Genomic DNA, 15,026 nt, shown 5'->3' on the forward strand with positions numbered 1-15,026 from the left:
TCTGTTGCAATGTGTTGTAAAGCTTTTGGTTCTCTCAATTTAGCCAAAAGTTGGATAAAATTATTAGCAGGTCGCGTCACAATGATTCAAAATTTGGTTCTAAAATTTTGACCTAGATCGACCTTGTAAGCGCCAAGAAAAAGGCGATCCAATTCAAGCGTGTAATGGTATGAAATAAGTTATTGTGATTTGCTTTTGATTATAAGGGTATTTTAGGCTTATTGTAACACTTTTTTTTGTGAGGGAAAACACGCCGTAAGGCGATTTTATTTATCAGTTAGGAGGAACAATTTGAAAGAATTCATCTACAGAGGATCAAAATAAAAAAATTTATTGCTAGTGAGTCCTCCGGTTGGCTAAGTGATCTGCAACTATAATATTTTTAGATGATCTTGAAGACCATCCATTGCCAAATTGTAACACATAACATGTTAACATTTTGATAATCAAATATAATCATTGTAAGACAATCAAATTTGGGTCGGGTTAGATTAGCCCAAACATGTTCTAACTAATTTTGGGTCATAACATTGGCCCGGCCCATTCTAATGTAATATTCTGTATCCAATCCAAAATTATCATATTTTGTTTTCAATTCAAAATCCGAGTCGTGCAGAGTCCCGCGACTAATGAACATTTGGCTGAATTTATGAAAATAAAAATTTTGTGATGAGTTGCAGCAGAATTATCTTTTAGGTAGTAAATTTTTAATGCAATTCAAGCAAAAAAACTTGGATGATCTTAGTGCTTTATTTTTTTAAAAAAAGAGAGAATGATCATAACTTTGCAAATACATATTTGCAAGTTTTTCCTATAGTTTGCGTAATATTCTAAATTTGGAAGGTTAAATATGCAACATGCATCATATAACAAAATAAAATATATGAAATTTTGTAAAAAAAAAACTCCTGTGTAAATTTCTTTTGATCTGGATACATCAATTATAATAACAAACCTGAATACAGAGTAATACTTTTTATTTAAATTTCTCCATCACCATTGCCTTTCAAATCATTAAGGCAAATATACCTATTGAATGAAAATAAATAAATAAATAAAAGAATTTTAAAAAATAATAAAAAAAAAAAAAAGCTCATTCCCCTTCCTCCTCTCCTCCATGCATTTATATCTTTCTACTTGCTTCAAATGTACAGACACCCCTAAACTTTAACATATTTTGAAATTAATCTTTCCGATTTTTTTTATTTAATTTAGTTTGATAATGCGGTAAACTAAAAGAAAGAAAAAAAAAAAAGAAGACTACTGCAACCGCCATCTAAGTACTTTTTAATTTTTTGAAATTTTATATAATATAAAAATAATGTTTTTAGCCACCACATTATCAAATTGAGACACTTTGGCATATTCTTATGTATAATATTCGCGGTTTCACTCTTCGAGCGTGGGCGTGGCGGATCGGTAGAGGTCGTAGGGAGCCCAGAGATGATCGACGGCGCAGGGCTTCCGCGAGTCGAGGCGGAGCCAGGGCTTGCCCTTGCCGCTCCAGTGCAGGAGGCTGATGGGGCCCGGGTGGAGGCTCCGGCAGCGGCCTTCGATGTTGTCGCCGCCGAGGCCGTGCTGGTTCCAGCGGTGGTCGACGGCCTTGATGTCGCCGGCCAGCACGAGCAGGAAGGGCGGCAGCGAGCCCAGGTGGTAGATGCGCTTGCGCTTCTGCACCATCATCCAGTCCTCCACCATCCGCGTGTAGCCGCCGCGCCGCCACTTGTCCACGTCCATCACCATCACGCCCGTGTTGAAGTAGCACGGCCGCCGCCGCCCCCGGCCGCGGAACGTCGCCGCCAGCGCCCGGTCCGACCAGAAGGCGCCCGTGAAGTACGCGGTGAAGTTCGCGTGGCAGTACTCCGGCGCCGCCACCACGTGCTCGCCCAGATCGACCTGCATGCAATGCAATGCGATGCAATGTAATTGCATGAACGTATATATATGTGTGAGATAACCGATTACTCTATCTGACAAACCTAATTAATCTATCAGAAAAAGTAAAAAAAAAAAAAGCTAAATTACAGAAAATTCTCCGAACAATATCCGTTTTTCACTTTTTTTTCACGTCATTCAAAAATATGTGCTTTACTCTCTTACAAAATAAAAAATATTCACAGAAAAAATGCTGTGATAAAATGATCAAATCGGTCCTCATCTTTTTCGGAGTGGGAGTGAACAGAAAGGTCGGTGAGAACGAGGGTGAGGCAGCGAATGCAGGTGAGGGTATGGGTAGAGAGGTGGGCGAGGGCAAGACGGCGGAGGGTGAGGAGGCGCGACCGAGGATGAAAAAGAAGGAAAATTTCATGAATATTTTAGATATAAAAAATATGATATAAACGGATATCTAACGAAACACTTGCGGCATGGGTCAAATAGATAAGGTGTAGGTGTTTAAATGACATGAGAAAAAATAGAAAAACTGATATTCACAGAAAATTTTTTTATAATTTAGCCTAAAAATATGATATTATTCTTACGAGCCTCAGTTTTTGGAGCTAAATAATTCTAAAATCTTGTTTGGTGTTGTTGTCACCACTATGCTTATTATCCTGTTCAAATAATATTTCTATCTAAAATAGTATAAGAAGTTGTAAAAAGATTTGTCGTGTCGGGGTGTATTGCAAGTTGACCATCCACGGTTATGTTATGGATATAAAAAATTAAAAAAAATAATAATTAATGAGGTCAACCGACACCTAATAAGAGTTTGATAATATGTAATAACTTACTGGTTATATATTTCATGAACTTAAGCTGTCAAAGAATGATATTTAATTATATATATATATATGTTTGGCTACCTGCCAGAGGTGGCGGATGTCGTCGACGACGACGACGTCGGAGTCGAGGTAGATGACGCGGGCGACGTGGGGGGGGAGGAGGTGGGGGAGGTAGATGCGGGCGTAGTTGAGGGGCTGGTCGAGGGCGTGGCGGACGGAGGGGGAGATGCGGCGGCGGACGGGGGCGGGGTCGAAGCGGTAGACGCGGAACGAGAGGTAGGGGAAGGCGGCGCGGATCGCCGCCACGAGGTCGGGGTCGGGCGCGCGCGCCGCCAGGAAGTGGAACCCCACGCTCTCCGGGCACGCCGTGTGCTGCAGGATCGACAGCACCGCCGCCATCGTCCCCCGCAGGTAGTTCGCGTCCAGCGTCATCGCGATGTCGACGCGCGGCGGCGGCGGCGGCGGCGACGACGACGACTGTTGCGTCGATTCCCAACTGCATTCCTCCCCGTTGCGAAATGCAGGCGCCTCGCGGAAGGCAGGGAAGGTGGGCGAGGGACGGCGTATGACGTCGACGCGGATGCCCGCCGCGCCATCGACCGCATAATAAACTGTTGTTATAGAAAGAAAGACGAAGAGTGCTATCGACATGATCTCTGTACGTGAATAATAGATGATAAAATAAGAATCCTCATTAATTAATTTATTAAACGGGGAGGAGCCATTGCAGAGAGGTTTAGGAGGGGAAGGATAGAGAGAGAGAGAGAGAGGGGAATTAATTGAAGGGAATGGGTTAAGTTTGGGAGAGGTGGGTGGGATTGTGAGGGAGAGAGAGAATGCCGGGGAAAAATTGAAACTAAAGTTGATAAAAATATTCTAATTTGCATGTATATGTTGTTTTAATAATATTGCTATTGCTAGAACATGCATGTCATGCATGCAAGGAATTGGTGCTCAGAAGAAATTAATTTCTTTATTATTATTGTTATGAGTTGGGGAAGCGCGTTGACAGGAGGGTTTTTTTTTTTTTTTTTTTTTTTGGAGGGGGTGTGTGTGGAACAAACAACAAGAGGGGAGGGGAAGATCCATGCTGCTAATTATGCTGGCGCTTTAATGTAGAGAGAGAAGAGAAGAGAAAAGGAGAAGAGACCGCGTTGAGGCCGTGCATATACGCTGGCTACATGGTCGTTTCATCCGCGTCTAATCTACTAATTCGTACACTGCTATTCACAGGAGCGCCGCGTTTGTTTCACCAGTAATTTTCCACCATAAAATGTTTATTTTTGTTAGTTTATTCATCTTAATTTTATTTCAATTAAAATTGACCCTTCCAGGTCGAGTCAACTAGGAAAAAAAAAGATAAAATATTAATCCATTTCTCACCATTCTAAGTTTTACATTATACATTTTTATACTAAATAAACGACGGAATAAGAAAAATTTCAATTTCACGATTATACAAATAGACAATTTTTTTTTTTCTATACCTGAACACTAGTTTACCCGAAAATTTATATCAATTTGAATTTCACCTTTTGATGAAACAAATGGAGCGCATCAGCGAAATCTCGTAAAGATAGTTTGATATGTAATCCAACTAACATTGTGTTTGAATTAAAAAAATAAAAAATCATTCTTAAAAAAGTTCATTGTGTGTGAATCTTAAGATCGTACTGGACGGTCGATTTAGTGGGGATCCAATAAACGAGAATGAGATGCGCCTCATTTAAGGTTTTTTCTAATTGAGTAATTGACAAGGCTAAGCAGCAGCAGTATTGAATAGAATGTTGGTTGAAGGGAAAATTAATTCCAAAGTTTCTACTGAAGTAGAAAGTTTAAATATCATCTCTATTAATTGAAGTAGAGATGAACTTTTTATTGAAGTAGAAACTTTTATAGTAGAGAAAAAATCCACCATCCACACTTCAGAGTCGGACATTACATAAAATGAAAAATAAAGTTAACACTCACACGAGGATAGTCATTTATTAAATTTTTATGAAAATTATGATGATATTTAGTGGGGATCCAATATAGTTCCAACAAGTAGCACAGCAAAAACAGTTTCCATATATGTTTTTGTTTCCATATATGATGATATGCTAAAGATACGTAAAAATTATCCACTTCATCTTAACCCTCTGAAACATGATGGGACTAAAATAGCATATGAAAATCCAAACGCTACAATCGCGGCACAACGGGAATCTAAAAAGCAATAACAAGATTCAGTAGTGTGTCCAGAAAGAAAAAAAATCTAATAGATAAAGTGTGTGAGTTCTGATCGACAGAAGATTGTAGTAAGTTACAAAATGCGACAAAAACTACACGAACAGTTGAATTTAAGTTCACCCTGTGCTTGATCACCTACAGCAGCATCCAATTTGCAAGACGTGAGCTATTCGTGCTTGCCGAGAAGTATCAAAACGGGGATCAGCTGCGAGTAAATTAAAGGATCGGACGACCACCGCCAGCATACTCAACCTCCTGAAATAAGTTAGTACATGTTCATGAGCTGTTCGTTGCGACTTAGAAACAGAAGAATCAGGTTCATACAGCAGCTGCACTGTTTAAACACAAAATGTTTTCTAGTTTGTCTAACTTTACATGGTGTATTCTCAGCAAGATTGTGCAACGGAATTGCTTAAGCCAATAAAGAGTTAAACCGTCCTGGTTTGACTTATTATACTTCATTGTCGCTAAGCTAAAGACAACTTAAGTGTTGATGGAGGTGGTGAATAAAAGTACGTAACAAGCTACTTCAAAATTGAAATAGCTTTTAAGTGATTGCAGAAGCATTTACATTTCCAACAAGTCTTGATGAACCCAATATATAATCATTAATGTGCGTGGTTTCTTATGGGTTGAAATATCATGCCGCATATTATCAAAGTTGCTTTTGAAAATACCAAGTATAACATGAGATGCTACTAATGTGTGTAAATCTATGTATGATTGATCAAAGCAACATAAATAATAACACGGAAAATTATTGGAATTAAATAAATCTTACAGGAGCTGGGGCTAGAGATGAAACCCAGTCAGATGTGTGTGTTGGAAGAAGACCCAAAGAGTTCAGCTATCAACCAAGAAAGATTGATGGTAAGCCGAAAAATTAGAAGCAAACAAGGCAAAGAACTTAGATCTTTTAACTAAGCATAAATTACCTTCCACACGCCCAAAGCCAGCGCAGCCAAGTTAAGGGCAATAAAGAGCAACTTAGGTGCAAGTATATCTACCCTTGGATCCTTGTATGGCTCGAAAACTGCAAGAAACATAGGGAAGTTAGAATTATTGACGCATAAAAAAAAGGATCTGAATGATGCAACTTCTTGCAAATAAGGCAACACCACTAATTGCATCCACTTGGTGCAGTGGAAAATAATTTCTAAAACCAAAAGACTTCATATGCTCTAACTCATGTCTATCTGCACAGATTGTCGATTCAGATGCGCTAACATTGAATTTGAGGCAGAAACTCAAAGATCTCTGTGCCTTCGAAAGTATTCCAGCTTACCACATCTACTAACGCACCATCTTAATCTACAGGAAAACCATGATGGAAGCAAAAGGGAAGAGATCAAATAAATAAAATATTTACATTTTAATTAAGAGAGGGAAAGAGGAACCAAATGACCCCATAGACTTTAGTCTCCAACACCTAAATATGTGATTTCACGCTTCATTACTTCTTAACTTCACGAAAGTTATCTCCCAACTATAATCTGTATAAAGTCACATCTACCGGCAGAAAGAGAATATGAAAAAAATGAAAGGATTCTATGCAAAAACTTAGATATTATAACTTTTGCTACAGAGAATGGGAACAAGAAAGCAACTACACAAAACACTTAGACTAATTCCTTCATTTACTAACTGCAAAAGTATTAAAACAAGCCACTAAGGGATGTACCAAGGAAAACACACATATAAATGCATTAGGTCAATGCTGAAAAGCTGTGATTGTGTTTATAATTTTAAATTGCATGGATCAATGAAAAAAAAAATTTGAAAAAGATTTGTGGTGCTACACCTTTTCCAACGCCTTGAAGGGCACTTATTGGTTGCCAAAGAGCTGAGAAGGTGATGCCGATACTGAATAGATGGACTGCATTTCCAGCCATCCACATCATAAAGCCCATCATCAGCAAGTTCTTGAAAGGGGATTGAGCCACTTCCCATGCTTTCTTCAAATGGATAAAAGATGGTTTAAGTATATTAAGTAAATGAATATTCAAGTGGAAGCTAGAATACCCAAAGGATAAAATGACATAATTTCACTTGAAATGCAATTTGCACATGTAAAAGCCATCGATTTGGTAGAGCAGCAAATGAATATCAATCTCCGCATTTTAGCAAAAGCAATGAACAATAGTTACTAAGCATGTACACTAACGGCAAGAAATTATAAAAACAAAGGAAGCAGCAGATACTGCACTACTTTGCTTTTAAGTATTGCTATTCCGGCTTCATTTTTTTATTGTATTGTTTTATTTGAACTAGAAAAGATTTCATAGCATCACCTAAGCTGCACGAGCGTTCCACTCAGATTTTAATAGTGTCCTTTAGGACGTTATAACAGAAATCTAAACAGGTTTGGAGCTATAATCATCTGCACCAGTAGATTTATACATGATAGTCCTAAACTAAAGGTCGATAAAAACATCAAAAAATTATTGTCTATTTTTGAAACTAGCTTTCAACTTGGAGGCCATTTAAACTGACGTAATTGTGGTTCGGCTGTAACCCAAGTTTAGTGAGAGTAGAAATATTAGCACGGATTGCATTTTGGATCTTTCCATGAGATAACTTCAGACCTCTCCACGGGAAGTTGTTTTCAAGAATTTTAGCCCCTGATTTGATAGCCGATCTCTTTCCCGTCATTGTGAATGATCGGAAACTTGTCATTCTAGTCTCGCTAAACTTGAATTAGTATCAAATGGCAATTTAGACAATCCAATCGCCCTTGTAGTCCCAAAAACACCCATAGTTGGTGCCAAATTATTGGAGGCAGAATCAATAGCAGTAGAGAAGTTCTCTCACAACCTTTTTCCCTGCAACTCACTAATTACTCATGAACAAAACCCTAACCTCCACAATTTACTAACTATCCTCGATCAATTACAATTATACAAAATAGAACATAAAAAGCAAAGCAAATTTATACAAAATCCAAATAAATCAACACTCTAAGCAGGAGGAAAAAGCATAAAAAAAAGGAACTATGAGACCCAGAGCACATCTGAATCCAAAAATTAAATAAAAACCTGCGATTTCCACGCCGCCTCCGCCTCTTTCCTCTGACGCGCCCCGCTCGCATCATCCTGCAATGGGTAAAAGTAAAAGCTCGAGAGATCGATAGAAACCCTAAACCCCAGAGAGAGATAGAGAGAGAGAAATAGAGAGGGGCATACGAGATCGAGCGAGGATCGATTGAAACCGAGGGGATCGGGGACGTCCGAGATGGAGGAGGAGGAGTTGTCCGCGGCAAACTCCACCGCCCATCGCCGCGCCAAACCTTTGCCCTTCTCCATGGCTAGGGTTCCGAGAGAAGCGGAGCGAGCGGAGGAGGAAGACGATGCGAAGAGAAAAAGCAGGGACGTGACGGGACGGGTCGGATCCTTCTATGGATCTTCTGCATAGACTTTTGGGTTAAATTGAGCACTAGTCCCTGATCGTTAGCTAAATTGCACTTGTTTTTCTCAAACTACAATGTGAATGACACTTTGATCCTCAAACATTAATTTATTATCGGATAAATCATAGTTAGTTAATTCGGATTCGGCAAAAATTCGGTACGAATATAATTCGGATAAAATTCGTTTTCTAATTTTTAAATTTGTTAAAAAATACGGCTAAAAAACGGATTCGTCAATTATTCGGATACGTAATTTATACGGATATTATACGTTCACCAATTAAAAATTCGGGATCAAAAATTCGGCTATTAAATTAATTTTTTTTTCTCTCAAAATTTATACTATTAACATAAATACTCATATTTTTTAAAAATATAAAAATAAAGAGCTACAAAATTAAGCTAATTAAGTACAAAAAATAGTAAGCTATATTATGCCTCAAAATAAATAATTAATTAAGCAAATAATTTTATACAAGAATTTTATATTTATCATTTAAAAAATTCGAAAAATTCTCCTATTAAATTAAAATTTTTCTTTAGATATATTATTATCATAAATAGTTATAATATATATATATATATATAGAGAGAGAGAGAGAGAAAGAGAGAGAGAGAGAGAGAGAGAGAGAGAGAGAGAAAGAGAGTGGGCTGGTACGCTTATGGAAGTACGGAGCCCTCCGTGCTTCCATTTTGTTTTCGATGTTCGGACTTTCAAATCGACGATCGGCTCCATTAGAGTTGATCTAGAGTATCTGAAGTACCTAGAAAATAAATTTTGTGATTTTTCAATATCACTTGCCTAGTGATCGAAGGGGCTCAAAATCAATAATTTTAATGGCCGTGGTGAGCCGGTTGCAAGTTTAACGGTGTAGAAATATTCAAATCGCATGAAATTTTGATAGAAAATTCTTTATACGATATAAAACAAGATCAATAACTTTGATCTAAAATTTTAATGTCATATCATCATATTTTGTAAGATTTTTATTTTCAGCCGTTGATTTTGAGCTACTTCGATCACTAGGCAAATGATATCGAAAAATCGCAAAATTTATTTTCTAGATACTTCAAATACTCAAGATCAAGTCTAACGGAGCCGATCGTCGATTCGAAAGTCCGAACATCGAAAACAAAGTGAAAGTACAAAGCGCTCCGTACTTCCATAAGCATACCAGACGCACTATATATATATATATATATATAGTCACATTCTCACACAAAAGGGGCAGAGAGTGAGAGGTTCACGGTGGACCTCTAACTCCTGCATGGTCCACGAGACTGAGTGCAGCCTCGTGGACCCCGCCATTTCCTACCCCCCTACATCTCCTGGACCTCATTTCCCACCCCCCTACACCTCCTGGACCCTACCATTTCCAGCCCCTACATTGCGATTTCTTCTTCCTCGCTCTGCCAGTTGCTCCCGGCGTCGGCCAGGGCTGCGGAGGAGGACGACGACGCCGCCCCGCGGCCCTCTTGGTCCCGGCGCCTGTCAGGGCGGTGGAGGAGAACGACAATGACACGGACAAGTTCGGCGACGAGAGCGGCGACAACGACGTGACCCGCGGCCGCCAGTAAGCGACCGCGAGCGCCGTTTTTTTGGGCGAATCGTTCGCGAATCGTGAATAATTTGCGGATAATTATTTTTGCAAAAGAAAACACGATTTTTTTCGATTTTTTCGGAAAAATACGAAAACGGCCGTTTTAAACGTATCTTCAAAAATTCGCGAATAATTCGCGAATTATTCGCGAATTTACTAACAGAGGGATAAACTTCAAATACCACCCCCGTTGTTTCGCACTTTCTTATTTTAGTATTATGTGGTTTAAAGTGTATCAAGTTAGTGTCCTGTGGTTTTATTTTTATCTTTTTGTCAACTTTTTTATTAATATTTCGTTAAATTATAGACAAAAAACTTTAGATACTCCACTTAAGTTTATCGAATATTTATTTTAATATCTTTTAGTTTTAACTTTGTTACTGATTTACCGAAAAAAATTAGTGAAATCGATAATAAAAAAATAAAAATGAATTCACATGACACTAACTTAATACACTTTAAACCTTTGAGTACTAAAATGAGAAAGTATGAAACCACAGAAATGGCATTTGAAGTTTTTCCTTTATTATAATTTGGACTTAAACATTCAAGTTATTATTACAATTAAGTCCCACCATGCAATTTATTTGAGTATTAAATGATAATGTATCGTTAATGTAGTATCAATATTTCTTACTATGACGAATTGACGATCTATTACGTAGGAACAACTAAAAAATTATATTGTTGTCACATTAATAATATATTATTATTTAGTAAGTAAAATTGCATAATAAAACTTGATTGTAATAATATAAAAAATTGGGCTAAAAACGTAATAAATTAAAGTGGGATGACTAGGGGTGGTCATCCAACTCGTTATTCGCGAGCCGGTTCGTATTTGGTTTGAAATGAGCTTGAGATCGAATCGCTCGTTTAATAAACGAGTCGAACATGAGCTTAATTTTTCAACTCGTTTGTGTTCCACTGGATAATAACTCGAATACATATATTTTCTATTTATATATATTAATATATAATTATATATATAATACAGATTTTTATTATTTATTTTTTAGCCGAACCTAAATATAAAATCCAATTCAATTTAAAAAAAGTCCATTTATATATAAAGTTTGAACCGTGAGATTAAAGTCTAATGGGTAAGATCTCGAAAACTTAAATCCTATATATATTCTTTCTAATTTTTTAATTTATTGTTCGTGTTCAGCTTGCTAATAAACGAGCAAAATATGAGCTTAATTTTTCAACTCGATACCGACCGTCCCTAGAGCAAGTGGCAAAAGGCTTGATGGTTGATATCCGAGATCCAAGTTCGAATCCTAGTTGATTCACATTTCCAGCTAAGTTTATTTTTAGATGAAATAAACAAAGCGGGTAGCGTGCTATCTATCTCTCAAAAAAAAAAAAAAAAATTTCAACTCGATATTTTAATCAGCCAGCTCGAGATCGGCTCGTTTATAAACCGAGCCAAATGCAGCCCGTTGACACCCCTAGTGATGACCAAAACATCTGTTGTCATTTTTTAAAAATAATTTTTCAGAAAAATGATTTGCCTATAAATTTTTAGGCTAAAATACAAGATCTATTCTTGCACTTTTATCTCATATCCTAATTGTTCCCTTGCATTAAATTTTACTTCAAATTGGATCCCACATTTTTACCACCGTATTAATTTTGATATTCTTTGTGGAGAAAAAGATATCTATATTATTTAAGTAATATTTTGGATAAATATTTAATTACAAAATTAATGTGATATGTCAAAAATATTCAGTGAAATTTTACATATAAAATTAATGATCACTAAAATTTTTGTCTTGAATAATAGAATGCAGGATTTAAATTGAAGAAGTATATGAGAAAATAATTAAAAGAGTGTGGAGGAAAATTTGTTATTTAACCAAAATTTCAGGATCAATAGTTAAAAGTTAAAACACTTAGATGAGCCGCTTTTTCTCCTTTTTATATATCTTTTTAATCCTTTTTAGTGAAATTGATGGTGTCTAATCGACCAAGAAACTTTTTTTTTCTTTTTTTGAGGAAAAGGTAGCATGCTACCTACTTCATTCATTAGAAAAGTAAACTAAGCTACATGGATGAAGCAACACAGGCCTCGAACGAGGTGAAAAAAAAAACTAGTCTCCAGAAAGATACTCCATCCATTGATTTGTAAGCTATTTAATCTTACGGATTACAAGAAAAGGGTCGGACTTGCTCATTCTGAAAATCATATTGTTTCTAATCTCCCAAGTGACCCACCGGCAGGCAATTAAACCTCTTGGCCGAGGGCTAGAAGGAAGCGAGCTCTTTCTGCTCAACCATCTATCCCAGACCAAAGACACGTCATTGCCCAAATTGCTTGACTGTATATTCTCCAAGGCCTAAGCCATTAGAAATTTGAATTGGATTGTGTGACTTGTCCCAACCCAAAAGCTCTGATTGGTGAAGAAATATTTCATATTATCTATAAATTTATCATAATTTTAATTTATCTTCAATATAAGACTGAGACTCTATTTTGGATTGTGAGGATATAACATTATGTGTGGTAAAAAAGCATCATAGAAAAATACTCTGTTTATTTTTATATGTAATATTATATTGCGCATATCTCAACTATACAGTTTTATCTGAAAATAGAGAAGCATTTTTCTATATGTCTCTACTCAAATTCTGTTTTGACTTAATAGCATTAAATGATCCTTAATACACAACACTTAATATTCTTAACACACTCTCTTAACGCTTGTTAGATTATAGTACCATGGGCCTAATACAAAAACTTAATCTAACAAATAAAGAATCACACATGCCTTGGTGCAATCTCATCAAAACCCTCTACTACATCAAACGTATACCACTCCACGAGGGCCGGGCCTTCGCCCCACACTCACAGTGGTGGAGAAGCGTACTACGCTGTCGCGATGTTTTCAAATGAAGTATAACCCACAAGCTAGGCGACGAAAGAAATATCAGGGTTTGGACCGATATTTGGGTTGGCGAAACCCCCCTGGGTACCTCATTCCCAAACATGTTCGCCCTTATCAGGCACAAGAACGCTAGAATCTCCCAGTGCTGGACCGCCACCGGATGGAGATGGCGCTACATCTGTCAAGGCTACTCGGCGTCACTTTCGGCCGCAAGCCGTAGTCAGATATCTTAGCTCAAACACCTGCTCTTAAGTATAAGTCCACAAAACTTCCTTGACAAGCTAAATTGGAGGTGGACTACGACTCAACAGTTTACTGTCAAATCCCTCTATATCTTTCTTTCCGACTCTGGACTTAGGGACCCAGTTAACCATCTTATCTGGCGACTGAATATTCCTTTAAAAATCAAAATCTTCATTTGATTACTGCTCCGGAAATGATAACTCACTGCTGACAGATTGCTAACTCACGGTTTGAGGGTCGATCAACACTGTGTCTTCTGCGCCTTCAACACGAAAAATTGCAACAATCTTTTCTCCAACTGTATCTTCACTCGTTATCTCCTACTCACTATGGAGGGGCAGTTTCCTTCCACTGATGCTCTAGGGGACGTTCGAGATCTCTGGACCCTAACTGCCAACACCACCGACGCTGCTCTGAGATCAAAACGCCTTTGTCGTCTAGCTGGAATCTGGTGGATCGTCTGGACGGAAAGAAATAATTTCATTTTCCGTGCATTACCCCACAATGTTCTTTGCTTTTCCGATAGGTTGAGAATTTTGTTGGCGGAGTGGCCCACGTACATCTAGTCTTATATATATATATATATATATATATATATATATATATATATATATATATATATATATATATATATATATTATTTTTTAAGTTTTAATTTCTTTTTTTTTTTTGGGGCCTTTTGCTCTCCGGAAGCCCCAGCTGCTTCCACCCTGTTTCGCCTTGTACACTTTCACTTAATGAATGAAACGGATAGCTTGCTATCTTTTCTCAAAAAAAAAAAACAACTGTAATTAAAACAACTGAATATTAACAAATAAAGAATCAATTGAATCAGTTCTGAATATTAAAACAACTGTAATTAAAATAGCTAGTTGTTTTTACTTTTGGATTTTAAAATTGCAATTCAACAAAATTAACAAAAATATATTTTTATTTTATTTAAATTCGAAACCAAACCCGTCCCGCGCGCGCGTGTGAGGCCATGTTTTTTTTTTAAATTTTTTTTATTTTACACGCGTTTCAAACGTTTCAATTTTGGGAACGGCCCGTTTACCGCTCGCTCGCGCGCCGAGGCGCGAATCTGGAGGCGCCCGCACGAAGCCAAAATATGCGTAAGAGTACGTTAGTTCCTGCACCTGGTGTATACTGCACTCTATGAACCGCACATGATATACAAGTATTTACTATTTTCATATTTTGGAATATTTATGAAATAATTAAAATGTGATGTAAATAATTTGAACATCATAAAAATTAATTTTGCAATGTTAGGATGTATCTTTTACTTAATAGTTAAATAAATAGTAAAATTTATTTTGTAAAATCACATGAATACTTAAAAAAATAGCGATGAAAAATAAAAATTTAGTTACCGAAAAACTTAAAAAGTCTGCTTTATAATTTATAATGCTAGTTTATCGATTTAAATACACTATTGTCAAAAACAACATAGAAATAAAAGATCCAATTTACTTTTAAAATATTCATACTTTACTTTATATATTTAGAAGCTTATTACCTAACTAAATATAAAATACTTTAGAAAAATCAACACCATAACAAAAAATTATACTTCTAATTGATGTATAGCCATTTTAAATATTATAAAATATATCTGATAGAGCAATAACGTTTTAATCTTTCAAAAGTTCAGATTTATTCGCTTGTCTTATTATTATTTTGTTAATATTAAAATTATAAAAAATATTTTTAAACTCTTTAAATGATGAGGTATAAATTGTATATATTCTATCATGAGTGAATTTACACAATTAGTATTTTTTTAATCTAATAATTTAGATTTTATATTATTAATTTTAAATTGTATGATCGGTGTACGAGATATTTTGTAAACCCGGTGCAGGTAAAAATTTCTCGGACATCTTTTCTTATTAATCCAACGGCCCATAGTCTCTCTTTCTCTCAC

General features: G+C 36.6%; 2 protein-coding genes across 2 annotated transcripts; both read right to left on the reverse strand.

Annotated features, from left to right (window-relative positions):
* On the reverse strand, positions 1,275–3,763 carry LOC109719914 (probable galacturonosyltransferase-like 4). Its single transcript, XM_020246762.1, has 2 exons — positions 2,805–3,763; positions 1,275–1,896 (listed from the first exon to the last, which is right to left on the reverse strand). The coding sequence occupies exons 1-2, from the start codon at positions 3,372–3,374 to the stop codon at positions 1,390–1,392; spliced, it is 1,077 nt and encodes a 358-aa protein (XP_020102351.1). The 5' UTR covers positions 3,375–3,763; the 3' UTR covers positions 1,275–1,389.
* On the reverse strand, positions 4,851–8,350 carry LOC109720826 (ER membrane protein complex subunit 4). The gene is made up of 6 exons (XM_020248163.1): positions 8,138–8,350; positions 7,991–8,047; positions 6,757–6,910; positions 5,891–5,988; positions 5,737–5,802; positions 4,851–5,210 (listed from the first exon to the last, which is right to left on the reverse strand). The coding sequence occupies exons 1-6, from the start codon at positions 8,255–8,257 to the stop codon at positions 5,172–5,174; spliced, it is 534 nt and encodes a 177-aa protein (XP_020103752.1). The 5' UTR covers positions 8,258–8,350; the 3' UTR covers positions 4,851–5,171.

The sequence above is a fragment of the Ananas comosus genome, linkage group 14 (assembly GCF_001540865.1).
Source record: "Ananas comosus cultivar F153 linkage group 14, ASM154086v1, whole genome shotgun sequence".
Lineage (NCBI taxonomy): Eukaryota > Viridiplantae > Streptophyta > Magnoliopsida > Poales > Bromeliaceae > Ananas > Ananas comosus.

Coding starts and splice junctions, on each gene's coding strand:
- LOC109719914 (XM_020246762.1), bottom strand. CDS start 3,374: ATGTCGATAGCACTCTTCGTCTTTCTTTCTATAACAACAGTTTATTAT. Junction 1,897..2,804: donor ACATCCGCCACCTCTGGCAG/GTAGCCAAACAT, acceptor CATTGCATGCAG/GTCGATCTGGGCGAGCACGT.
- LOC109720826 (XM_020248163.1), bottom strand. CDS start 8,257: ATGGAGAAGGGCAAAGGTTTGGCGCGGCGATGGGCGGTGGAGTTTGCC. Junction 8,048..8,137: donor ATCGATCCTCGCTCGATCTC/GTATGCCCCTCT, acceptor TACCCATTGCAG/GATGATGCGAGCGGGGCGCG. Junction 5,989..6,756: donor CCTTCAAGGCGTTGGAAAAG/GTGTAGCACCAC, acceptor TGTTTCTTGCAG/TTTTCGAGCCATACAAGGAT.